This window comes from Cervus canadensis, chromosome 24 (genome assembly GCF_019320065.1).
Source record: "Cervus canadensis isolate Bull #8, Minnesota chromosome 24, ASM1932006v1, whole genome shotgun sequence".
Taxonomy (NCBI): Eukaryota; Metazoa; Chordata; class Mammalia; order Artiodactyla; family Cervidae; genus Cervus; species Cervus canadensis.
In genome coordinates, this window is record NC_057409.1 from 16,977,670 (window position 1) to 17,003,416 (window position 25,747).

The following is a 25,747-nucleotide window of genomic DNA, read 5'->3' on the forward strand; positions in this document are numbered from 1 at the left end:
AAACTGGGGCTTGTGTCCAATCTTCCTTTTTCTGCCTTCCAGCTGCAGGTAGGAGAGTCTCTTTGCTTTGACTGATAGATCGAAGCCTATCATTTACTCCTTTCAATGCATCAGTGGCACTTAGCAGTAGCCACCAAAATCTACAGTTCTGCTTACCATTTCTCCTTGTGTGAATGCCAATTTCACCCACTAGTGAAACCCTCTGTATCTTGTTTAGTTTCCTACATGTGGAAATTTAGCAATAGCACTGTTAGAGCACACTATAGATAGATAGATAGATACAGCTAGGTATAGATATATCTATAGGTATGGGCTTCCCTGGTGGTTCCATGTTAAAGAATTTGCTTGCCAAGCAGGAGACACGGGTTTGATCCCTGGGTCAGGAAGATCCCCTGGAGAAAGAAATGGGAACCCACTCCAGTATTGTTGCCTGGAAAATTCCATGGACAAAGGAGCCTGGTGGACTTCAGTCCATGAGGTCACAAAGAGTTGGACTTTACTGAAGCAGCTGAACATAGCACAGCACATAGGTATGAAGAGATGGAAGGCTTGGGATCACGCAGTCAGTTCCTGAAAGCATCGAATTATCTAAAGACCTGTCCCACCAGATTCTCTGGGGCACAGAGTGCCTCACTCCACACTGAACGCCCTCAGGGGATGTGACATTTAACAGCGGCAGGGCAGTAGCATTGGGTTCAGTCTCTGCAGAGGCAGAGGGAAAATGTCCTTGTTTTTGTTGTTGTTCAATCGCTGTCAAATGCTCTTGACAAGGGCCAGTTAGTAGTTGACAGTGTTAAAAAAAGATACTATCAGCTCAACTTGCTATTTATTTCTCCTGCAAAAGCAATATTTAATTACACTATATAATTTCAATATACAAAATATAATTTCATCAATAGGATTTATCCTATTAAATATGAGTTCACAAATTTCCTGCCTTATTCCATTTTTTAAAATGCTGAAGGGAGTTCCAGGACGAACAGGACACAAAGGTCTTCAAAACAGTGGCTTTTCATTCCTGACATGTTGCAGGCCAAGGCTGGACATCCTAATCTTCTTTACCTGACCCATTTCTTAGGGCGGAACTAGATGTTGCCTGAGGCTCTCCTTCGTTGCTCAAGTCTGAAGAATCACTACTGCACATCCTGAAGAAAGAAAAAAAAGTCCTTTACAATCTCAGTCTGTGACTTAGGACCAATATAGCATGGAATTCTTTAACAGAAAATTTGGAAAAGGGAAGCTTGTGTAAGAGGGTTAACGATAATTCTCCCACCAGGTCACCCTGTGGCTCCATCTGACCTGGTGGTCAATGTTGCTCCAGGAACCACCCCCAAGGCTGGGAGTGGACACAACTTTGCTATGGAAGGCAGTCCCTTTGGTCACTAAGCTCTTACCCTTTCCCCTTGGCGGTATATATTAACATTCCTGCTTTCACTCTGTTTCTTACCCAGAGAGACCCTGGAAGCAACATTTTCAATGTCAGAGCTTCCATCAGCTGGGCCCTCAATGAGCACCCCTCCAACCTGGGAACTGCTTTATCCTTTGATGTGAGTGAAGAATAAACTTGTATTGCTCTTGTGACACTGAACTTCTTGAGGCCTACCTGTTACATCAATTAGCTCAGCTCCTCTAATTCAAAATGTATAATATGAATTATTGAAAACACCTAGAAATGTATCATTTTATTTTCAAGGGTATAGCCAAAAAGCTAAATGAAGCTTTTGTAGCCAAAAAAGGTATTTGTTACATCAAGAATTTTTAGTTGTTCTTACATCTTTTCCTATTACTTCTACTGCGAATCGATGTGTTTCCAATATCTGTAGGATCTAGGAAGCAAAGGAAAATAAAATCAGTAATCTGTAAATAAAAGAGTAGTAAATCTTGTGATTACTCACATTGTAGACAGGACATGGGCTATACAGATGCAATGATGGTCATTTCTGTTTCTCCCCATCTAAAGGAAAGTGATCACTACCAAATGGAGTGAATATCCCCTATCCTTTAGCCCTGATTGCAAAATCAAAGAAGTTTTGAAAACCAACATTTTTTTTTTCCATAGACTTGCAGCTAACTAATTTGCCAATGAATCTAGACTTCAGCTGCCAGGAGTCCAATAAAATATTACAATTGATGTGAATTCACACAATTTGCTGCAGGAACACTAATATGGTATATTTAATCATGGGATTCTGTCCCAGACTTTACTGGGGTGTTTTGTAACATATAGGGTGTACATCACACTGTTCTTCTAAAATAGTAAAACATTTCTATTTTATATCTGCTTGTAAAGATTTTGCTTTAATGTTTTATTTAATATTTTTGGAGTCTAGTTGCTTTACAATGTTGTGCTAAAGATTTTGAATAAAGGATTGCAAATGTTTGCTAAGAATCTAAGTTGTTGGTTTTGCATCTTCTGGTAACTTTCTCTATGTGATGTGTAAAAGATCCTTAAATGTTTATGTGCTAGAGTCTAAACTGGGAAATGAGGGAACCAGTTTTCTGAGCTACCTTTTATAATAGGTTGTTGTAAACATAAAAGGATATTTTATTGGCGAAAATATTTTCAAATATCATTATATAGACCAATGCCACGTTGGGGGGTCATCTGCCAAAAGCTATAAATGGAATCTGATGGTAATAACCAGAAGCTCTTGCTTCTGTCAATACTTGGGGAGCATGGCCAGAAACTTCTAAGTTTTGAACAGACAAGTGAATCAAGCAATGGCAGACTGCTTCACTTTGCTCTTTACAAATAGTGGGTGGGCAGAGGCAGAAATCACTATATAACCTAATACTTTGTGGGGTAATACATCTGAGAGCATGCAGTAAAACGACAGTGCCATTCACCTAGAGCCATTTGGTTAATCTGAATTTGCAAGTGTTTCTTTGCAATTTTCAGAATAGTCACAGGAGTAAATGCAGAAAATGGGCTCTGAAGGGTCACTGAACAGATGTATGGAGTGTGCTCAGAGTAAATTGCACTAGAAAATCCCTGATGTCCAGAGCCCAGGGATGGCAGTCCTTACCCTCATCAGGACCACTCCTCAGGGCTGAGCTCCGTGTTCCCCAGAGTGCCTCGTCCTCGCTGGACTCTAAAGAGTCTTCACTCACTGTCACTGCAGAATGAAGAAAATGTCCCTTGAAGTTCTCAGTGTGTGACAAAGGGACCAATATAGGAAAAACCTGGGAAGCTCTGAAAACGAAGGCTTAGAATGTTCCTCGATCAGACCATCATGATCTGTCTTTTATATTCATATAATCTGTAGGCCTGTATTTTATCCCCTTACATTGCCTGCACCTGAGAACACTTTACTCCCAGGGCTTCACTGCTTTGCATTGGCCCTTTATCATCTTCTTCTTCTTTTAAATATTTAGTTGTGCTAGGTCTTCATTGCAGCTTGCAGAATCTTTAGGTGCAGTTTGCAGACTCTTAGCTGTGGCATGTGGGATCTAGCTCCCTGACCAGGGATTGAACCCAGGCCCCCTGCATTGGGACCATGGAGTCTTAGCCACTGGACCATCAGTGAAGTCCCAGCCCTTCATCTTCTTACATCATGGTCTTTCTTTTTTCACTGCCCCATTATAGATTTGTTGTTGCTGTTTTGGTATCTATGTCTGTATCTATTTTTAGCATTGCTTCTCTCCCAGGGCAGTCTTGGAGAGACCAAGTCTGGTCTTGCAGAAGGCAGATCTCCCACTTGGCTATTCCCGCCAGACTACTTAAACAGACTCCCATTCCCCCCACCCCACCCCCTCATCTAAAACTCTTTGCAATGTTTACTTGACAAGAAATAAAAACTCTATGGTTTTTGAGTCCTTGACTTCTTCAGGTTTATTTCAGTCACTAGCCTAACTGATGAATACAAAAGCTAAATATGAACCATCTTAAATTAGAGCAAGTTTATATTTTACTTTGAAGGGTAGAGCAAAGAATTAGAATGGGTCATTTAACACTGCTCCTTTACAACAGTGGTGAGATTTTATTTGCTCTTACCTCTTTGCCAAACCCTTTTTCTGGATGTGGTTGTTTTTCTGAAGTTCCTGGGCTCTTTCTTAATCGGGCTACATTGGCTTCCCATGTGGCTCAATAGTAAAGTATCCGCCTGCCAAGGAGGACACTCGGGCTCGATCCCTGGGTCAGGAAGATCCCCTGGAGGAGGAAATGGCAACCCACTCCAGTATTCTTGTCTGGGAAATCCCATGGACAGAGGAGCCTGGCAGGCTTCAATCCATGGGGTCTCAAAGAGTCAGACACGACTTAGTAACTAAACAACACAGTCTCTACCAAGTAAGAGGAAGAAACAGTTATCTGTCCCCCAAAGTCTTATAATTTCTATGATAACTTGCAAGACAGATGGGCTTGCAATGGTAATAATCTTTTTTTTCTATTAGGTTTTGGTCGTTTACAATGTTGTGATAGTTTCTGCTATACAGAGAAGTGAATCAGCTACATGTATATACATGTCCTCTTCTTCTTGAACATCCCTCCCCGCCTCCCACTATCCCACCCCTCTAGGCCACCACGGAGCACTGAGCTGAGTTCCCTGTGCTTCTAGCAGCTTCCCACTAGCTGTCTAGTTCACGCACGGCAGGGTATCCCTGTAGCGCTCCTGCAGATTCCTGCAGCCCTGGCCTTGCTCTCCCCCTTCCTTACCAGTTATCCTTCCTGGTGTTGGTGTGGAGGGTTCTGGGAACTCATCTCCATCACTGGATTCTGCAGAGTCCTCACTGCTGATCACTGCACAGAGGAACAAACCCCCTTAGGATCTCAGGGTGGAGCCCACGCAGCAGGAAACCCCAGAATGAGAGCATCGGGGAGAACTAGAAGCTAAGTTAATTCAAGGCACGTGGTCTGTGCTTGAATGTGGGTGAGCTGCAGGTTGCTCCCGGTCCTGCATGAAAGGTGACGACGCTCACACACAGAGGGCGGCTCTGCCCATCCTGCCCACACTCCCCTCCCCCATCCTCCTGCTACCCCTCACCCCCACCCTAGACCTACCTCTGACCCTCTACTCCATTCTACCTCTTTCTTTCATTCTCATTTTACCTCTTCACTTTCCTCTTGGCCCCTTTCCCTTACTTATGCCTCTCTTTCCAGGAACAGTATCTCTTGACACCTCGCTTTGTCTTTATGTGTTTCTTTTCCATCTACTCTCTTGAATATCTTGGCTCTCTATTTTTTTCCCCCCTTTTCTTTCTTTCTCATACTTTCCTCTCTTACTTTGGAAATAGTCTCCTGGGCATCAATACTTATAACCCATCTTCTGATATTTCTCTGGTCCCTGGGGAACCTCTTCCGCTAAACTCACAGCACAAGATGCTGGTTCCCTGCCCTTCCTTCCTCTGCCCAAGGCCACCTGGACTGGCTGGCTGGACCCTGACGCCCCAGCCTCATGCCTGGTTCCCTTGATCCCTGCTCCACATTCTTTCTGTCAGCCTTACCTATTATGTCAGACACCTGGTTATAGTCAGTCCTTGCTTGGGCTTGTGGTTGAACTTCTGAGTTAAAAAATGGCTTTTCCTTCTTTATATCCTCTAGACGGACAGAACAGGAATTGATTTGTAGTCCATGGTTGGATGGCTTTGCTCCTGGATCAAATTTTAACGAATGAAAAATTTTAATTTGTCTTCCCAAAAAGGAGTGAGCACCGTTCACTAGCATTAAGAAGCCTGCTCCCTGTAATCCCACTTCTGGGAGTCGGGGAGCTCCGACCCACCCTTCCCCTTCCTGCTGCTCACTCTGTCCCTTCCTGTGTGTGTGTGTGTTTTAAAACCTTATTTCAACATATTTATACTTACAGAAATATACTCATCTTGGTTAACAGAACGCAATTTAACTTAGCCTATGCCATCTGAACCAAAAAACTTGGTACATGGTTTGCTTAAAAAAGAAAGAAAGCAAATTTGCAATCTGGTTTATTTTTATCAATTACAAATGTATATAAAAGATCCTCTATCAAATGCTGCTAAAACAAAGAGCATGAACCTTGACAAATTAAACTTTGCTTTGTCTCTGAAAAACAGCACATATTGAACTGCAAAAGTTTATAAAATTGGTGCAACAAAACATTGTTGTAATGTTTCAAGGCCAGTTCACAAAGTTCAATAACTGATGGACGTTGACAAGGGTGAGGTGATCCTCTGTGTACATGTGAAAATATAAAAGCGATCTGATCTAGTTAATATTACAGATAGATCCCAAATCTACTCAAACCAAGATTCAAATAATGTCTTAAATCTGAATAAACACTATCAGTCCAGTTCATCTGCTGAGATCAACAAGGAAAGTCTACACAGCAGCTGTTTTTCTGATTTGTGCAAAAATAGAAAATGAAGTTTCTTCTCCCAGATTTTCAGTCTAGAGCTGAAACTACAAGAAAGGTATTCCTTCCATTGTCTACATTCCTGGGATGACATGGGATGACTCAAGCTTAAATCCGAACTAGCACTCATATACAAAAGAGTCCCTGAAGTTTCAGACCACTTTAGAAGTGACTTTAAACTTTAGAAGTGACTCTAGAGAAACAAAGGAGGGGACAGAAAATCCACAAAACCTCTTCCCCAAACTGATTCCATGTCTTCCTTTGTTCCTCCCTCAGCTCTGGGCTTTCTTCTTTTGTCTTTCCTTTCCTGGGGAGAATCTTATTTTTATCTGAGGGGTTACCGGGCCATTTGGATCATTGAGAACACCTTATCTTTCTCAATGGTATTGGGAACAGCCCCTGTGCCTTCATTCAGATGACTGCCTCCTCAAACGGGACAATGTCTCCACTTCTCTCCTTCCTCTGTGCTTGGTCCACATTGCCCTTTACTCATTCTCTGTGGAGCTCTCTTTTGGTGCCTCCCCCATTTTTTTCCCTATATTTTTGGTGTTCATTTTTTTTTTTTTTTTGTATCTTTATTTATGCATGCTCTTTTCTCTACATTTTAAGTCAATGTCCCACAGGGCCCTGAAGGGTCTAGAGTTGAGGCAAAGAAGGTGCCTAAAATGAGATGGTTCTCACATCTCATAAGAAAGGGTCTCCCTGCCTCATCCTAGGCCTGGCCCTGCTCTCCTCTACCTAGCTGCTCAGCTTATCTACTCTCTATTATACTTCCTACCTTCTCCGAGTCTTTGCTTCTTAATTATTGACACGACCGGTGTATGCCTCTTCTATACCAATTTTGTCTTTCTATATTTTCTTCATCTCAAGCATTCTAATCATCACCAAAGTCTTCCCCTGTGCCATTGTCCAACACACCAAGTCCCTCCACTTGCCTGTTCCCCTCCACACTCGTCAAACCCAGTCAGTCAGTCTTACCTGCTGGTTCAGACTCTTGGGCACATTGTTCATTTGTTTGTTGGCTTTCTAGAGCACCATTTTGGTCGCTGGTTCTATCTTTCATCTTCGCATTCATCTGCTCTCTTTCACTGAGGCGATCCGAGTGTCCATTTTCACGTGGGGTCATACCTAAATCATGTTTTGATTCATCAATTTTGTTTTCCTCCCACATCCATCAGCATCCAACAGGAAGATACAAACCACTTTAGACTTTTAGAGCAGAGGGAATTTAATCCAGGGATTGGCTACACAGCTGATGGAAGAGCGGAGAAGACCAAGCGGAAGAATGTGAGGATATAAAGAGGAGTCAACAGAAAGCTGCGGGAGGGATAGAGGATGACATCATGGGCTGAGGTCACTGGGCAGGCAGAGGCTAGACCATGATTTGCCTGCTTTGTGGAAGGTGCAGTCAAGGCTGAGATGTGGCTGCTGCCAGAATTGCAGCCAGAGGCAGTGATGGAGAAACACCTGGCTCCCCCCTTACTCCCACTCTCCTGCCAGGGTCTCCATGTTAGGAACCCAGCAGGGAGTCAGCAGCAAGGGGAGCTGACAGACAAGTCTGCGGGGGCCAGTGACCAGAGACAGAGGGCCGAGCAGAGCAAGGGAGGGGAAGGACTGAGTCCCTGGGCAAACCACCCAGGACCAGCACACACGCCCTTTCTCCATGGCAACCATCTCTGGTCCTCACTGGTTCCGTCAACCCCTCCCACTCAGTTCCCTCCAGCCTCAATAATGTATGAACACATAGACATATTTTTCACTGCAGTTTGGATTTTTCATTTAGTGCTACTTTTGTAAACAAATTAATTAATGTAAAACTTGATTTAAAATTATTTCCCAAAGTTATAATATAGACTGTGGGCCCTGATGCCTGTTCTGTGCCGCATCCTCAGGATTGGGAGCCTCCCCTTGGGGTGGGGGGGATGTGAGACACAGCCCTCCTCTCACCTGGGCACATCAGCCCTTCTTGTTGGATCAGACCCTTGGACACACTTATTGGTGACTTGCTGTGTACCATTTGGGTCCTAGGTTGAAGTTTCTCTCTTTATGTTCCTTACTCCCCATCATCAAGATGCTCTGGGATTTCATTTCCTGACAGGATTGCCCCCAGACCACACTTTGAGTTTTAGAAGACTTCATTGCTTCCTCCCTCCACACCCTACACACACACACACACACACACACACACACACACACTCCCTTCTCTTCCTGTCATTACTTGTCACAATTCCATTCACTCACCCCTTTCTAGTCCCATCAACTGCACTAGTAGATGAACAGCTAAGAGTATGGATTGGTGCATGTTGTGTTTTTTTTATATTCTTAAATGTTAACTTTTTGAATAAATGTCACTTGCTAAATGTATAACTATGCTTTCAGTAGTCACTTGAAAAGTTTTTTTTTTCTTTTATAAAAATGTAATAATAACTTAGAACATCCCTCCTTAAATAATCTATCCCATCTGGAAGCTACATAATAAGGGCTTTCCACACTGTGAGAAGTTCCCTGAGACTTTTCTATGTTACTAGTTTCCAAAGGAGACTCATGGAAGAAAGACATGAAATTTATTATAGACTAGTGTGCTCTATGGGTGGGGAAACTGTGCCTTTCAATTTATCTTTCTGGGTCAGGAGTAGGTGTTGCTTTTATCACTGAAATGGTCACTGTAATGGTTAAAAGCTTGGACTCTGGCACCAGACACAAACAATGATGGTGATTAAATGTAGTAATAATAACAAATGCATGGACACACTGATGCAACCTCACGCAAGATTGTGAGTGCTTTATATGACATAATTTGTTTAAAATCCATCACCCTCTGAAGTAGTTACCATTACCATGTCCATTTTACAGACAGTGAAACTGAGGAACAATGAGTGACTACTAACCCAATATCTCAAAGCAGAATCTGAAGCCAGGCCACAGGCCCCTGAATTCCTGCTGTTACACTGCACACAGCAGCGCTCAATTCTGATTCTCAGCTGGGTTAACTTGTACAGATAACCAAGCTCTCTAAGCTGATTCTTTCTCGTCTGAAAAATGAGGATGTTATATACCTCATTTTGGGATTTTTGAGACAGTTAAATAAACTATTGTCTGTATCACTATTTGGAATACTGTGACTGATCTGAAAAACGAAATCATTATGATTAACGTCTTAAATTGATATTAATCTTATTAATTTAGTATCATTATTAAGAGTGTTATGGATTAATGGAGGTCAAGCGTTGTAAATAGCGGTTACTGGTTGTTAAAGTACCAAAACGTTTTTCTTGGAGGCCTGTCTGGTGTTTGGAGGGCAGCTCCTGGTCTCTGTCCCAGGTATGATGGGAGAGGGTTTGTATGGGAGTCATGAGGTGTCCATGGTCCATGTGAGGGACTAGCAGGGGAAGAACCCTTCCCCCCAAGGACCACCCATCACCTACTTCTCTCCACTCCCCCACCCCCGTCACTCTGGTCATAGCACTGGCCTCTGCTGGATGTGAAATGAAAGCACTGAGGTCGCTGCCAGACCAAGCAAGACAGAGCAGAACCCTGCAAAGCCAGGCGACTGGGCCAAATGTCCAGGCCCAGAGCCTTCAGGGATTGGCAGCAGGTATGTTCAAGGAGTGGAAGGAGTAACCCTCCCAGGCAACTCAGAGAACTAAGACTCTGTTGTCTAACTCCTTGGAGAAAATGCAGATGCAAAGACTGACAATTCTGCACAGTCAATAACACAAAGAAGCAGGCTCCATAGCACACCCCCAGACGGGACACGACAGCAAAGATCACAGAACAGTTTCCAGGAACTGACCATCACGAGACAAGAGAACTGCCTGTGAAGAGGTCAGGCCGTGATGAAAGTCTCCGCCAGTTCCTAGAGGGCAGAAAGGAAAAGTTTATTTCAGAAACTGGAGTATTAGCTATGTTATTCTTCCCTGATCCCTTTTTAGTCTTGATAAAGATGAAGTTGAAGATTGGTGGCTCAGACGGTAAAGCGTCTGCCTGCAATGCGGGAGACCTGGGTTCGATCCTGGGGTCGGGAAGATCCCCTGGAGAAGGAAATGGCAACCCACTCCAGTACTCTTGCCTGGAAAATTCCATGGACTGAGGAACCTGGTAGGCTACAGTCTATGGGGTTGCAAAGAGTCTGACATGACTGAGACTTCACTTTCTTTCTTTTTCTTTCTTCTCCAGATGTCTAGATGGAGACCATCTGGACCATCTGGGAAATTCCAACTAACAGGTGTGTCAGATCCTAGAGACTGGGATCAGCTTTACCTCTGGTTGAAAGTGCCTCAGACGGGCCATTTCCTCATGTGACTTCCACCAGCCATTCAGTGACTAGCAATGGTTTATCTTGACCCCTACAGCCAGAGTGAACCTGCTTTGGTTCCCAGAGCTATCCATGACTGGTGACCTTCCTGCAAAGTCCTAGAGCCTCTTCCCCACCCTCTCTTCCTTCATTCCCTCCCTGTACCGGATCTGTTTAATCTGTTCTGTTGGCCTCACCATGAGGATTCAATGTCTGATTCTCCTCTACTTTCCCCAGCCCTTGTATTCTTTTTTTCTGTATCTTTCCATCTTTATGTATTTCTCTATCTCCCAGGTTGTACTAGTGGTAAAACAAACAAACAAACAAAAAAAACCCAAAAAACCCCACTAGCCAGTGCAGGAGACATGAGACTTGGGTTCAATCCTTGGATCGAGAAGATCCCCTGGGGTAGGAAATAGCTACCTTTTTATTCTCCTTTCTCTCAAACACCCACATCCACTCCTCTTCATCTCTACCACTTCCTTGCCTCTGAATCTATATGACTGCCTTTTTCCTTGAATATTCCTGCTCTTGAACAACCTCCCCCACATTTAAATCAGTCCTTTCTTCTGCTATCATGAAGGGCCTTCTCTTCGACATTGACCTTGGGCCCATAGTGCTTAGCTCATCACACCTTCACCTTGATCTTCTCCTATAGGATTCTTTCTAAATCACAATGACTTCCCGGCAGTCATTCTCTTTAAATCTGGTTACTGACACCCTGGGTTCCTCTTCCTTTGTCTTGGTATTTGGGGCAACAGCCTCTTGTCACAGCCAGTCCTCGAGGACTCAGACTCTGGTTAAATGCTCACACAAACACCCCTCCCTGCCTTCTCCGTGGTCCTTCAACATTTCTTCCCTGATTTCCAATCTTTGCTCAGGATTCAGGCCTCCCCCTCCTCTTCTCCTTTTCCGCTTAGCAAGGGAGAGTTGGTTTGTGCATGGTCTCAATCACCTTGCTCAAGGCTCAGTTGGATGGCCGGCCTCTTTTGTCCGTTACTTTCTTCATAATTAATTTTCTCTTGGATCACTGAAGAGAGGGAGAGAGAAGACAATTGGAAATCTCCACCAGAGACCAGGAACATCATCTCAGAATTGCACATTTAGAAATTTCCACCTCTCAGGTCACTCAGAGATTAGTGGATCCCAACCTTCATGATAAATTTCCCCCATCATCCTTGGACAGAAAAGAGAAACCCCAGCAAGGGAGCAGTTATGTTCTCTGCACAGAAATGAGCCACTTGAATGTAAGGATAAAGGAGTCGTGGGAACATCCTGAGGCTGTCGGATATGTACAATAAATGTCACACCGTGAGGATGACACGTGTTTACATAACTAAGGGAAGTGGAATGTGTATATTGAACTGTTCAAACTGTAAGAAAGAAACAGGTTTCCTCTGGAGAAGGGCTTGGATCCTAGAGATCTGTGTGTATAAAAGAGAAAGCCCAAAAGATTTAAAGATGGTTCAAGATAAGGGGAAATTTGGGTTCACTGGGTCCTGGGGAATGAGTGGATTGCAAAGAGACAAACAAGAAGATGCGGGAGGAACTCTAGACCCCTCCCTGGGGTGCCCCAGATCCCTGGACACAAGAAGGACACTCTGAAGCTGCAAGCAGGGAGTGCCTGTTACAGCGCTGCAGGACTTCCCCATGACTCCTAGACCAGGGACCCACGAGACTGCTAACAAGAACCAGGACACAAGCCCAGAGCCCCTGCATGTAGATGCCCTGGCAAATGTTGGAAGAAGGAAGTAAACCAGGGATCCTAGAGGGTAGGTCTCTGCTGTGAATCCAGGAAAAGGATGGTAAGCCTGGGCTGCCCCAGGGCTGATGGCTGGGGCTCCTCCTGGGGCAATGCCTGTAGTAGTATCTCTTTACTGTCCAGTAAACAAATTTCAGATTCCTTACCTTTAGATTTAAGACCTTTCAGGATCTTTTTTTTCAAACACATCCCTCTTGAGTCCACTCCCACAGTCTGCTTCTCACTCTGAGTGACACCACTTGACCATGTCCTTTTCCAGAAACTCTAGAACCCTTCTCACTCTGGGCCTGTTCCCATAGCACCCTCTCTCCTCAGCTCATAGAATCATTCTTCCTGTGAATTCTCCATCACTCTTGGGAAGTCTTAGTTGAGGCCAAATTTTTCATGTGAAGTCAAAACAAAAAATCTTGGAAGGACATCTTCCTTACATAGTACCAGGTATAAGCAGTGTTTTCTCAGGAAAAAGTGGTGAACCAAAGCTTTAGTTTTGTGCAGCATCAAAAATAGTCTGGTAGAGCAGTAGGTTTTGTGATATTTAAGCACTGTTTGTTTTACCCCTTTGTGGAGAAAGTTAAGTAAAATCATTTCTCCTTAAGGACAAATTTGATCTTGAGCTAACTTTCCATTAACTCTGAAAATCTGATGGGGGTAAACTCTTGTCTGTGTTACTAGGTCAACCCTGGGTTTAAGGTTAAAAAATGACAGGTAAATTGTGTGTAGACTGGATGGGACTCTCTATGGACTATTCTTGGGTCTTCCTTCAGGGCGGTGACTCTTGCCTCTCATGGGGTCCCTGAAAGTTATGACTACAGAGTTGCTGAATTTTTGATGCCCATAGACATGGCACTGCTACTCCAGGATGGACCCTGCACCCACAGCTAAGCTTAAAGTGGGTAGTAGTCAGCTGGGTGGATGCTGTGTAGACCACCGCGGCTCTGTCATTTGTCCTTCTATCTAAAGCGGATGGCACTGTGGCTCTGCTCCTCCTGTGAGTCTAAGTGCCTAAGTTAAGCAGACCTCCAGGTGGGTGTTGTACCATAACCATTATAACCTGAGTTCTGAGAAGACTTAGGGTATGCGTGTTTTTTACCTGTTATATCCCCACTGCTCAGCCCTAATTATGGCACGTGATGGGAGCTCATTATATACACTTGTTGACCAAAATGGACCTTGAACATCAAAAGGTAGATAATAAGATAATTACCATTTTCGAAGCTTTTATAAATGTGATTTAAATCAGGATATTCCTGCATGTTGACCTCACTGAACAAAGCTTCCAGAAGCGACAGGTTAAATGTCTTCTCCAGCTCACTGAGAACATTGTACACCACTCTTGGTACAGGGACCAGGTTTCTACAAGAATCTTGACAGTCCTTAAAGGCAGTGAATGGGAAAAATAGAAATACAGACTTCCAAGTTACAAGAGAGCCCTAGAAAGAGATTTTGAGTTAATGTATTCCAATTTCCATAGATAGGTATCTTTTCATGTAGAGGTTTAGAATTTCTGTATATTTGTAAGGCCACTAAGTGAAACAATAAATCCTCTCTTCTTAAAACAATCCATTTGTGAATCTGATCTCCTCACCCTCATATACATTATATGTAAGAAGGCACAATTCTGCAGACTAAAAGTGGGTTCAAAGTTAATGAATATGTAACTCTCTAAGAGCCTTGTCAACTCTTTGAGGGATAGACTTGGCAGGTGACGAGCCACTATTCTGTTGACTGGACAACACCTGCCCCTTCACCAATACTAACTTGGCCTGGAAGAGCTCAAGGAAGCCAGGTGACAGTTTTCCATTTTGTGAACTTGGCCACAGTTTGAAAGCATATTTGTAGGTCAAACTGCAGACTTGCATCTCTGTAACTCCAGAAACACCTATTGCAAAAATTAACTCAAATTCCAAGACTCAAGAATACCAGAAAAAAAGAAAACTGAAAGCTGTTGGAGAAAAATAGCCTGCATCTACTCCCAAATTTGCTCTAACATGACATTGTCTCAGTGGGTTTTAATGTTTTCAGATCTAATTATTTAAATTGATATTCATTGAAAAGAAATGCTCTGTCAATTACAATTTTTATCAAATCAATAAATTAAATTTATTCATCAGTTCATCGACATTAATTTAGTTTATGCTGTATTGTGTGCATTCCTACAAGGTAGTAAATATCTACAGAGCACACCCACTTCAGATCCAGCCTGTCTCCAATGTTATTCACCCTGACTCCTATGTTCACTATGAGTACCACCCCCTCGGTTAGAGACGGGACTGTCTCCAGTGATGCCTGTTTCTGCTCTCTCTTCCCTTTCTGCCTTTTAGGATCACTTGCATCACTACTTGAAAATGTCCCCCTCTCACTGGAGACTCTTCAGATGGCTAGTTATACCCTGATATTTGGGTCCAGGATATGAAATTTAACCTAGTTTCAAGCCAGTTTACCAGATTGTGATGTAATAAACTTCACTTACTTCATACATTTTACTGGTGATGAGTTCATTGTCACGGAGGCCTTCAAAGAAAGGAAATGTCTTTTTTATTGCATTTGAAATCTGCACCTTTTGTCTTTTGAAGTGCCTGAATACAGCCTCATAGAAGGGCCTGTTGTCTATGTTCTGATTTTCTGAGGACATCCTAGGAAGGAAGGATACCATGTGAAAATAGTCATCCAGATTATGAGATGCTTATGGAGGCTGTAAGATTTTGCGTATAAAGGACAGGTTGCAAAGAACAAACACACGTAAGATAACTGGTCCTGAGTAGAGACCAGTTATATATATATCACATACCTGGTACACTATTTTAATAAATTTTTTTTAATTGGAACAAAACTGTAACAAAACCCAAATAGAGTAAACAAAAAAATGAAAAACAATGAAATAAAAATATAAGCTTGAAAATGCTTCTTTATTAACTAAGAGAAGATAAACCACAAAAAGATAGAAAATAGTGTCTCCTCTCTGCATATAGCAGTTAAGAGAAATGCCATCCTACAGATGACCAACTGGCCCATGAAAGGCTGCTCAACATCACTAATTATTAGAGAAATGCAAATCAAAACTATGATGAGGTACCTCCTCACACTGGTCAGGGTGGCCACTGTTAAAATGTCTACAAATAACAAATGCTGAAGAGGGTGTGGAGAAAAGGTAAATCTTCTACATTGTTGGTCGGAATGTAAGTTGGTGCAACCACTGTGGAAAACAACATGGAGGCTCCTTAAAAAACTAAAAACAGAGTTGTCATATGATCCAGCAATCCCACTCCTGGTCATATCCAGACATAACTACAACTCAAAAAGATACATGCACCCTGTGTTCACAGCAGCACTATTCACAACAGCCAAGATATGGAAAAAACCTAGATGTCCATCGACAGAGGAATGAATAAAGAAGATGTGATACATATATACAATGGAATACTACTTAGTCATAAAAAGAATGACATAATACCATTTGCAGCTGCATGGGTGGACCTAGAGATTGTCATATTAAATGAAGTAAGTCAGAAAGAGGAAGACAAACATCGTATGATATCACTTATATGTAAAACCTAAAATATGGCATAAATGAATATATTTACAAAACGGAAGCAGACTCATAGACATAGAGAACAGACTTGTAGTTGCCAAGGGGAAGGAGGGCTGGGGAAAGGATTGATTGAGAGTTTTGGATTTGCAGATACAAACTGTTACATATAGAATGGATAAACAAAAAGATCCTATTGTATAGCACATGGAACTATATTCAATATCTTGTGATAAATCATAATGGAAAAGAATATGAAAAAGTATATATATATTTATATGTATAACTGAATCATGACCACAACATTGTAAATAAACTATACTTCAATTAAGATGCTTTTTAAATTAAAAAAAAGAAATTCATCCTATGTTATAAACTGGTTCATAAATGATAAAATGTTTTAATAATAATATAATTAGGTATAAACTGGGAATTTCACAAGAATATCAGTCATTTCTCCTGGGACTTCTACTATGTGCTAACATAAATTTATCTGTGCTATTGTTATACGGAGTGAATGTTTTTAGACATCTCAATTTTAGAAATAGCAGTTCTTTCCTTCAAAACTTAATTTTAAACCTGAGTCTATAATTTGGTTCTTAGTTGTTTTATAGGTCTGATATTTATGTTTAATCAATATTTCATATTTTTAAATGTTATGAAGACCCATTTTAAATGTTAGCTTTCTTAGTCAAATCAAAACAGAATTATTGTCACTTCAGTTCAGTTCAGTCAGTTAAGTTCAGTCACCTAGCCGTGTCCAACTCTTTGTGACCCCATGAACCGCAGCACACCAGGCCTCCCTGTCCATCACCAACTCCCAGAGTTCACCCAAACCCAAGTCTATTGAGTTGGTGATGCCATCCAACCATCTCATCCTCTGTCTTCCCCTTCTCCTCCTGCCCTCAATCTTTCCCAGCATCAGGGTCTTTTCAAATGAGTCAGCTCTTCGCATCAGGTGGCCAAAGTATTGGAGTTTCAGCATCAACATCAGTCCTACCAATGAATACCCAGGACTGATCTCCTTTAGGATGGACTGGTTGGATCTCCTTGCAGTCCAGGGGACTCTCAAGAGTCTTCTCCAACACCACAGTTCAAAAGCATTAATTTTTCGGCGCTCAGTTTTCTTTATAGTCCAACTCTCACATCCATATATGACCACTGGAAAAACCGTAGCCTAGTACCCAAAATCATCAGGGAAAAGTAATGTCACATTACTGTGTTGAATTTTTCATGAAAAAGTTTCTACTTAAAGATCTCAGATTGAAGAGAAACATTTATCTTCTTTTTTATTAAGCCCCCACTAAAATGTTAATAAAGGGGTTGGATTCACAATGATAAGGAGACTGCAGGAGGCAAGGAGCAGATGAGAGATTTCTACCAAAATCTGTAAGACGATAAGTGGTCAGAGGATCGCTAATCACTGTTGAAGGTGGAGTATGCTCCCAGAGGTCAGGAAAGCAGCCAGTATGTCCTGCAGAACCCTGAAGGGGCAGTGGAGATCACAAGGGAGACATGGTGTGGAAAACTGATATGTTATTTGAAAAATGAGGAAGAGAACAGCACACCCTATACCCCTCAACATGCATCCTGAGCACTTGTATGCAGACAGCCTCTCTGAGGGAAACAGTACTGTCCTTTCTGTTCCCATATGTTAATTTTACCTGTTACCTGACTTCATATACATGAAAATAATAAATCACACGTGCTTTGCGTCTGACTTCTGCTCGTCATCCATATTGTTGGATGAATAAAAGTTTGTTTCTCTTATTGTTGAGGATATTTTATTGTGTGGATCTAGCACAATCTGTTCATTCATTTTCCTTCTGAAGGACATTTTGGGTTGATTCCAGTCTGAAACTAGAATGAATAAAGCTGCTGTTCTTGGACAGATCTTTTGGTAGCAAGTTGTTTTCATTCCTTTTAGGTCAATGATTAGGAGTGAAATTGTTGGGTCATTGTGTAAGAGTATGTTTAATCATTTTAAAAAACTACCAAACTGTTTCTTAACATCTGTTATAAATGGCTTTTCTAATTTAGCCATCTTAGTATGTGTGATGTGGTATCTCATTTCAGTGTTAATTTCTATTTAAAATGACTAATAATGTTGAGCACATATTCATATGGTTGGCAATTCATTGGCAATTTATACATCTTCCTTTGTGGAGTGTCCAAGCCTTTGGCCCATTATCCATTTATATTACTGGCTGTCTTCCACTTATTCATGTGTAGGAATAAAAAAAGTTTTTTTATTGTGGAGTGATTAGCCTCCAACTAGTAAAGATAAATGGGGAAAAAAAAAGAAGAGAGAAGAAAAAAAAAAGGAATAAAAAAAGAAGTTTTAATTTTTATGATCCAGTCTATCAGTATGTGTGTGTACATGTGTGTGTGGTTAGTGACTTACATGTACTATCTAGGAAATCTCTGCCTACTGCAAGTTAATAAAAATTCAGAAAGCAATTCACAGCATAGCATGGGCCTGTTTCTGGATTTTTCTATTCTAGACTGTTTCTCAATTTCTATTCTATATCATTGACCTGTATGCGGATCAAGAAGCACCAGTTAGAATTGGACATGGAACAATGGATTGGTTCCAAATAGGGAAAGGAGTACATCCAAGCTGTATATTGTTACCCTGCTTATTTAACTTATATGCAGAATACATCATGTGAAATCCTGGGCTGGATGAAGCACAAGCTGGGATTGAGATTTCTGGGAGAAAAATCAATAACTTCAGATATGTGGATGACACCACTCTTATGGCAGAAAACGAAGAGCAACTAAAGAGCTTCTTGATGAGGGTGAAAGAGGAGAGTGAAAAGGCTGGCTTAAAACTCGACATTCAAAAAACAAAGATCACGGCATCTGGTCCCATCACTTCATGGCAAATAGATGGGGAAACATGGAAACAGTAACAGACTTTATATTTTAGGGGCTCCAAAATCACTGCAGACGGTGACTGCAGCCATGAAATTAAAAGATGCTTGCTCCTTGGAAGAAAAACTATGACCAACCTTGACAGCATATTAAAAAGCAGAGACATTACTTTGCTGACAAAGGTCTGTGCAGGCAAAGCTATGGTTTTTCCAGTAGTCGTATATGGATGTGAGAATTGGAGCATCAGGAAGGCTGAGCACTGAAGAACTGATGCTTTTGAACTGTGGTGTTGGAGAAGACTCTTGAGTCCCTTGGCCTGCAAGGAGACCAAACCAGTCAATCCTAGAGGAAATCAGTACCCAATATTCACTGGAAGGATTCATGCTGAAGCTCTAATACTTTGGCCACCTGATGCGAAGTGCTGACTCACAGGAAAATACTCTTATGCTGGGAAAGACTGAAGGCAAAAGAAGAAGGGGGCAGTAGAGAATGAGATGGTTAGATGGCATTACTGACTTAAAGGACACGATGAATTTGAGAAAACTCTGAAAGACAGTGAAGGATAGAGGAGCCTGGCATGCTGAAGCCCATGGGGTCACAAAGAATTGGACACCACTTAGCGATAGAACAACAATAGTTATAAAATAGCTAACTCCTGAGGATATAACCTACAGCATAGTGATTACAGATAACAATACTGTATTGCATATTTGAAAGTTGCTAGGAGAGTAGACCGAGAAGGCAATGGCACCCCACTCCAGTACTCTTGCCTGGAGAATCCCATGGACGGAGGAACCTGGTAGGCTGCAGTCCATGGGGTCTCGAAGAGTTGGACATGACTGAGCGACTTCACTTTCACTTTTCACTTTCGTGCACTGGAGGAGAAAATGGCAACCCACTCCAGTGTTCCTGCCTGGAGAATCCCAGGGACGGGGGCGCCTGGTGGGCTGCCGTCTATGGGGTCGCACAGAGTCGGACACGACTGAAGCGACGCAGCAGCAGCAGGAGAGTAGGACTTAAAAGTTCCCATCACAATAAAAAATTTTGTGATTAAGCATAGTGATGAATGTTAACTAGACTTATTGTGATAATCATTTTGCAATATATACAAATGTATACAAAATATTCAGTCTTTATGTTGTACACCTGGAACTAATATAATAATATACGCCAATTTTACCTCAACTGAAAATGAAATTAAAGATCTTGAGAGGGGCAGATTAGATTATTCCGAATTATTTAGATGAGCCCAAAATATTCACAGGAATCTTTATAAGGAGAAGAAGAGGGCAGAAAAGTTAGTCAGAAGATTTGATGATGCTGTGTTGCTGGATTTGAAGATGGAAGAAGGGGCTCTGAGCCAATGAATGCAGGGAGCCTCTAGAAGCTAAAGAAGGCAAGAAAAAGAGTCCCTCCTAGAGTCTGAGATAGAGCCACATGATTATAAAGGTGAAAAATCTCTAATATTCTTAATATTAAAGTAAATAAAAATGCAAAATATAAAATATAGTCTTTTATTAAAAGTGAGAACACAAATTATATATTTAGGAAAATGAATTATATATGCAAATCCATAGAAAAAGCTCTTAAAGTTATACCCACAACTCTAAAAGGATTGGGGTTGAAAGCTTCAATAACTGTTCTCTGTATCTATGTGTTTGTTTTTGTTTGATTTGGTTTATTCATTTATTTTGTATTTTTTTCATTTTTTTTTAATATCCCACTTATGAATGAAATCATACAGTATTTGTGTTTCTCCATCTGACTTGTTTCACTTGGCATAATATGCTCAAAGTCCATCCATGTTGTCAAGGATGGCAAAATTTCATCCTTTTATGACTGAATAGTATTCCATTGTCGGAGAAGGCAATGGCACCCCACTCCAGTACTCTTGCCTGGAAAATCCCATGCACGGAGGAGCCTGGTAGGCTGCAGTCCATGGGGTCGTGAAGAATCGGACATGACTGAAGTGACTTACAGCAGCAGCAGCAGCATTCCATTGTATATGTATGCTATGACTTTATGCATTTATTTATTAATGGGAACTTAGTTTGTTTCGTATCTTGACTGCTGTAAATAATGCTTCAGTGAGCATATGAAGTGGTTAATATTACTTTTAAAATGTGTTTTTTAATTCTTCAGATAAATAAGTACAATTGGAATAGCTAGATCATATGATAATTCAATTCTTAATTTTTTAAAGAATCTTAATACTGTTTTCCACAGTGGCTGCACCAGTTTATATTCCTATCAACAGTGTAGTGTTCCCTTTTTTCTATATACTCTCTACTCTTGTTATTTCTTGCCTTTTCAAAAACAGTCATTCTAACAGGTGTGAGTCGATATCTCATTGTAGTTTTGATTTGCATTTCCCCAATAATTAGTGATTTTGGACATTTTTTTTGTATGTCTGTTGGTGATCTTTATGCTCTCTTTGGAAAAAATGTCTATTTAGTTCTTTTGCCCAGTTTCTAGTCAGGTTGTTTGTTTTTGTTGTATGATTGTATGAGTTCTTTATACATTTCACCCTTTACTAGATATATGATTTGCAAATATTTTCTCCATTTGACAGACTCATTTTCATTTTGTCAATGGCTTCCCCTGCTGGGCAGAAACTTTTTAGTTTGATGTAGTCCCATTTGTTTATTTTTGCTTTTGTTTCCCTTGCCTGAGGGAACATATCCAGAAAGGTAATGTTAAAACCAGTGTCAAAAAGTGTACTGCCTCTTTTGTCCTAGAAGTTGTGTGCTTTCTGGTCTTGCATTCAAGTCTTTAACCCACTTTGATTTTTGTGTATGGTGTGAGATAGTGGGATTTATTCCAGGAATGCAAGAATGGTTCAATATCCACAAATCAATCAAAGTGATACATCATATTAACAAAATGAGAGATAAAAACCATATGATTATCTGAATAGACACAGAAAAGCATTTGAGAAGACAACACCCATTTATGACAAAAACTCTCAACAAAATGTGTATAAAAGAAATGTTCCATATATATGCATTAGTATACTGTATTGGTTTTTATCTTTCTGGCTTACTTCAAAAACCACTACAATATTGTAAAGTAATTAGCCTCCAACTAATAAAAATAAATAAAAAACAAACAAACCAGAACACACACACACACACAAAAGAAATGTTCCTCAGCATAATAAAAGCTATGTATGTCAAACCCACAGCTAATATCGTATTCAAAGGTGAGAAACTGAAAACTAGCCTTCTAAGATTAAGAACAAGACAAAGATGCCCCCTCTTGCTGCTCTTTTTCAACATAGTATTGGAAACCATAGCTAGATTGATTAAGTAAGAAAAAGAAACAAAAGTCCTCCAAATTGGAAAGGAAGAAGTAAAAACATCACTATTTGCATATGACATAGTTTTATATATAGAAAACCCTAAAGACATCACCAAAAAATGACTGGAAATAAGCAAATACAGTAAAGTTGCAGGGCACAAAATCAATATACAAATATCTGTTGTATTTCTGTACACTAACAATGAGCTAGTAGAAAGAGAAATTAAGAAAACAAGCCCATTTGTATCCAACAAAAACAGCAAAATACCTGGGAATAAAGGTAACAAAAGAGATAGAAGACCTGTACACTGAAAACTATAAGACATTGCTGAAAGTGAAGGCAGATAGACATTCTGTGTTTGATTACCTAAGGCAATCCACAGATTTCAGTGCAATCCCTATCAAAATCCCAATCACATTTTTTATAGAAATAGAACAAAAATCCTAAAATTTATGTGGAGCCACAGAAGATCCAGAAGAGTCAAAGTAATCCTGAGAAAAAGAGCAAAGCTGGAGATATTACAAGCCCTGATTTCAAATATATTGCAAAGCCATAGTAATCAAAACAGCAGAAAAACAGACACATATATCAATGGAATAGAATTGAGAAGCCAGAAATAAACCCACACATATATGGACAACTAACTTGCAATAAAGGGTCAAAGAACATACAGTGGAGAAAGTATAGCTGCTATAATAAATAGTGTTGGGAAAACTGGACAGACACATGCAAAAGAACGAAACTAGACCACTTGAATGAGACTTTTCCCCTCTATATGCTTCCCATATTGTTTGAAACTTTATGAATCAGAATGTACAATGTATTTCTTTTGTGTTAAAATAACAGAAAATTAGATAGATGAAGCAATGTTATTTCTGAACTGATTACTAAAGAGGATTTTCCTTGTAGAGGAAACCTAGTCCAGAACAGAATATCAAAGCAAAAATGAAAACACTCAGCCTGGGCTAGCCTTGTACAGTCTTGGGTCTTTCTCTTCCTTTTATTTTCTTTGCTCAAGATTGCTGGAGGAAGACCCCAAGCCCCCAGTCAGAGGTGGGAATAGCATCAGAGCTGACGGAGACCTCATCCACAGGACAGACATGGGACCACACCACCCAAGGCTTCAAAATAAGTCAGGGGTTTACCCCGAATTTCGTGTTTTCTAAACTACCTCCTTTGAAATGACCTATGTCAAGGTAGAGGTGACCTGAGGGAAACAAGAGTGCTACAGGGTCACGAGAAAATAAAATCTTCCTGCAAAGGCTCATAAAGGACAAAGGTCCCTTCAGGCAGACCAGCCAGCCAAGCAGTAGTTGCAAAACAAGCAGTCATGTGTGTTGTGGAGGCAGGACCCAACCAGCAGGCGCCCTGCTGCAGTTAAAATCCCATTTCCTCATCACACATTCCTGTCCACCCTTATATGGCAGGCGGAGGTTCCCCTACACCAGGTGGAAGGCAAAGGTTCAGTGCAGAGTCCAAAGACAGCACTGAACAGCAGCTGGCCACAGGGAAAGGCGGAAGGAAGGGGGAGAAAGACTGACCTGGTGCTGAGCTCTCTGCCCTCTCCGGCCATCTTCCTGCCCAGCCTGGCCTAGGCCTGAGCTTGGCCTCCGATTCAATTCTTCCAGTCTCCCCAGCCTAGGTTCCCGAGAGGCCGCTGGAGCCCTGAGCCCTAGCAGGAAGTCAGCTCTGGGTCTCACCCAGGGCCCGTGGCTCCACCCACCACCCACGAAGAGGAAAAGAGAAGTGAAAGTACTTGCCAGTGAGCTGTGCTTGGCAGATACCTGCTCGCTCCCTCCACCCGCAGCTCCCTGGTGCTTCCAGCCATCAAGACATGTGGTCCCAGGGATGCAAGACAAGGAGTGACCCTCAGGGCCTGGAGGGCCAAAGGAGGGGCAGGGCCAGCCCCCAGGGGGCCACCTGTTTGTGCAAAGACAGCAACAACATCTGTGTGATCCCAACTGTCCTCAGGCTTCTGCCTTCTCAGGGCAGTTCAGAGTTTAGTATGGGATCAAGGGCAAACTCAGGTGTGCCCCTTCCCCTTTGCTGAGATGGTTGTTGGGGAAAGAGAGAAAGACAAAGACTTCAGATCCTCTCTCCAGCCCATGGAAGAGCCTGGACCAGTCGAGTCAGGTCCCCACATCCAGCCAGAGGGCTGGTGAAGCAGATATCCGCTAGAGCGATGGTTTCCACTCGGTGGCCCCTGAGTGTGACTTCCTCCAGCTGTGAGTAGAGTTCTCACCCAGCGACATTTGAAGATGAAGGGAAGGGCTTCCACCTTCTCCGTCACTTCCATTGTTTCTTTCTCCCAAAGGAGCAAGAAGCATTGTGGTCAGGAGAGACCCCAGAACTCCAATGAGGACTTTTTCACCAGTGGGCAGAGTGTCAGTGGCACCAGATCCTGCACACGTGTGGACCCCTCTCCTGCCCCCCTCACTCTGGGAGTAGCAGGGCTACTGAGCTGAGTCTCATCTGGGCAGGACTGTCCTCTGCCCCTGACTCCATGGGACACGGTCCACACGAGGCTGGCACAGACCACACCAGCCTGGTCTAGGGTCCCCTCTCTCTCTCCTCTCTGTTCCCGGGCGGCTGGAGGACCAGATCAGTGCTATGCTGTGTGTTGACATAAATGTGCCAGTTTTTCTGTTGTCTGTTTAGGACCTTCAAGGTGAACACCTGGAATTAGAGACCACCTAGCAGAGGCTGGGCCCATAATACACAGGATGGACACTCCTGAGCTGGGGCTGCTCCTGGCCCCTGGAGGAGACCTTCCTATGGGTCAGAGAAAGCTGGGCCCGCACCACACCCATGAGAGCAGTGGCGGGGCTCGGGGGGTGGGTCTGAATCACCCCAAGTCCCCTGTGGAGAAAGCAGTTACTTTAATCCAGGAAATAATGTCAGACCCACTCAGGTTTGGGAAAGGACAGGTTGCAGGTTGGTCCTATGATAAACCATAATGGAAAACTATAGAGAATGTGTATATACAACTGCATCACTTTGCTGTAAAGTAGAAATTAACACAACATTGTACATCACCTATACTTCAATTAGAAAAGAAGAAGGAGGAGGAGGAGGTTGAACTCCTCCTACAGACCCTGTTGGAGTGATTGAAGGAAATAAGGAGACGCCTGGGGCATGTTCTGTGACTGTGAGGAGCACTGAAGCAGGAGTGTTTCTGCTATCACAGGAGGAGCCTGGTTATCAGACTTGGAAACCCACAGGGCAAGAGAGGCCGTGGTTGAGGAGCGACCACGGGGCACAGGATTTGCCAGGGCAATGGGTTTCACAAGCTTCACCAGGAGCCGCTTCCGTTCAGACTTGAGTAGTGGGGGTGGTCTCCACACTGGGAGAGCCCCGTGGGAACCCGAGGCCTGTCCCTGAGATGAGACAGTAGGATCTGGGATTTGAACCTGCAGGGCAGGAAGAAGCAGCAGCCACTGTGGCTCCTGGGGCCAGAGGATCAAGACCCCTGGCTCCTCCGTAGGAGCTGAAGTGAAGGGGAGCGGGCACCTGGGACCAATGATTACACTCAGGCCAGCTCCAGGGTCCCCTTCCAGGGCAGCACCTCAGTCAGCAGGGCTTGCCTGGACCCCCTGCTCCCCACTCCTGGGAGACTCTGGTTGTGGGTGGGTGGAAGGGATGAGTCTGCTCGGTCAAGTGCATG

At 42.4% G+C, this 25,747-nt stretch overlaps 1 protein-coding gene across 4 annotated transcripts; it reads right to left on the reverse strand.

The window, feature by feature from the left end:
- Positions 1 to 474: 474 nt before the first annotated feature.
- On the reverse strand, positions 475 to 23,791 carry LOC122426419 (nuclear autoantigen Sp-100-like). 4 transcript variants are annotated; one of them, XM_043445344.1, is made up of 12 exons: positions 23,625 to 23,791; positions 14,850 to 15,012; positions 13,584 to 13,809; positions 11,573 to 11,647; positions 10,117 to 10,179; positions 7,302 to 7,451; positions 5,443 to 5,589; positions 4,655 to 4,738; positions 3,995 to 4,150; positions 3,027 to 3,116; positions 1,773 to 1,826; positions 475 to 1,145 (listed from the first exon to the last, which is right to left on the reverse strand). In XM_043445344.1, coding segments are annotated over exons 1-12 (1,242 nt in total). In that variant the 5' UTR covers positions 23,657 to 23,791; the 3' UTR covers positions 475 to 1,143. The 4 variants fall into 4 exon arrangements, with proteins under 4 accessions (XP_043301279.1, XP_043301280.1, XP_043301281.1 ...); XM_043445345.1 differs by having other exon boundaries at positions 13,584 to 13,752; positions 23,625 to 23,788; XM_043445346.1 differs by having other exon boundaries at positions 14,850 to 14,890; positions 23,625 to 23,760.
- Positions 23,792 to 25,747: the final 1,956 nt, after the last annotated feature.

What these genes read in the sequence shown, in the direction of transcription:
- LOC122426419 (XM_043445344.1), bottom strand. Translation starts at nt 23,656, where the DNA reads ATGGCCGGAGAGGGCAGAGAGCTCAGCACCAG. An exon ending in GGCAGAGAGCTCAGCACCAG is followed by an intron (nt 15,013 to 23,624) that starts GTCAGTCTTTCT and finishes CTTCCTTCCTAG; the next exon opens with GATGTCCTCAGAAAATCAGA. An exon ending in CCAGGTGTCTGACATAATAG is followed by an intron (nt 4,739 to 5,442) that starts GTAAGGCTGACA and finishes TCCTCTGTGCAG; the next exon opens with TGATCAGCAGTGAGGACTCT.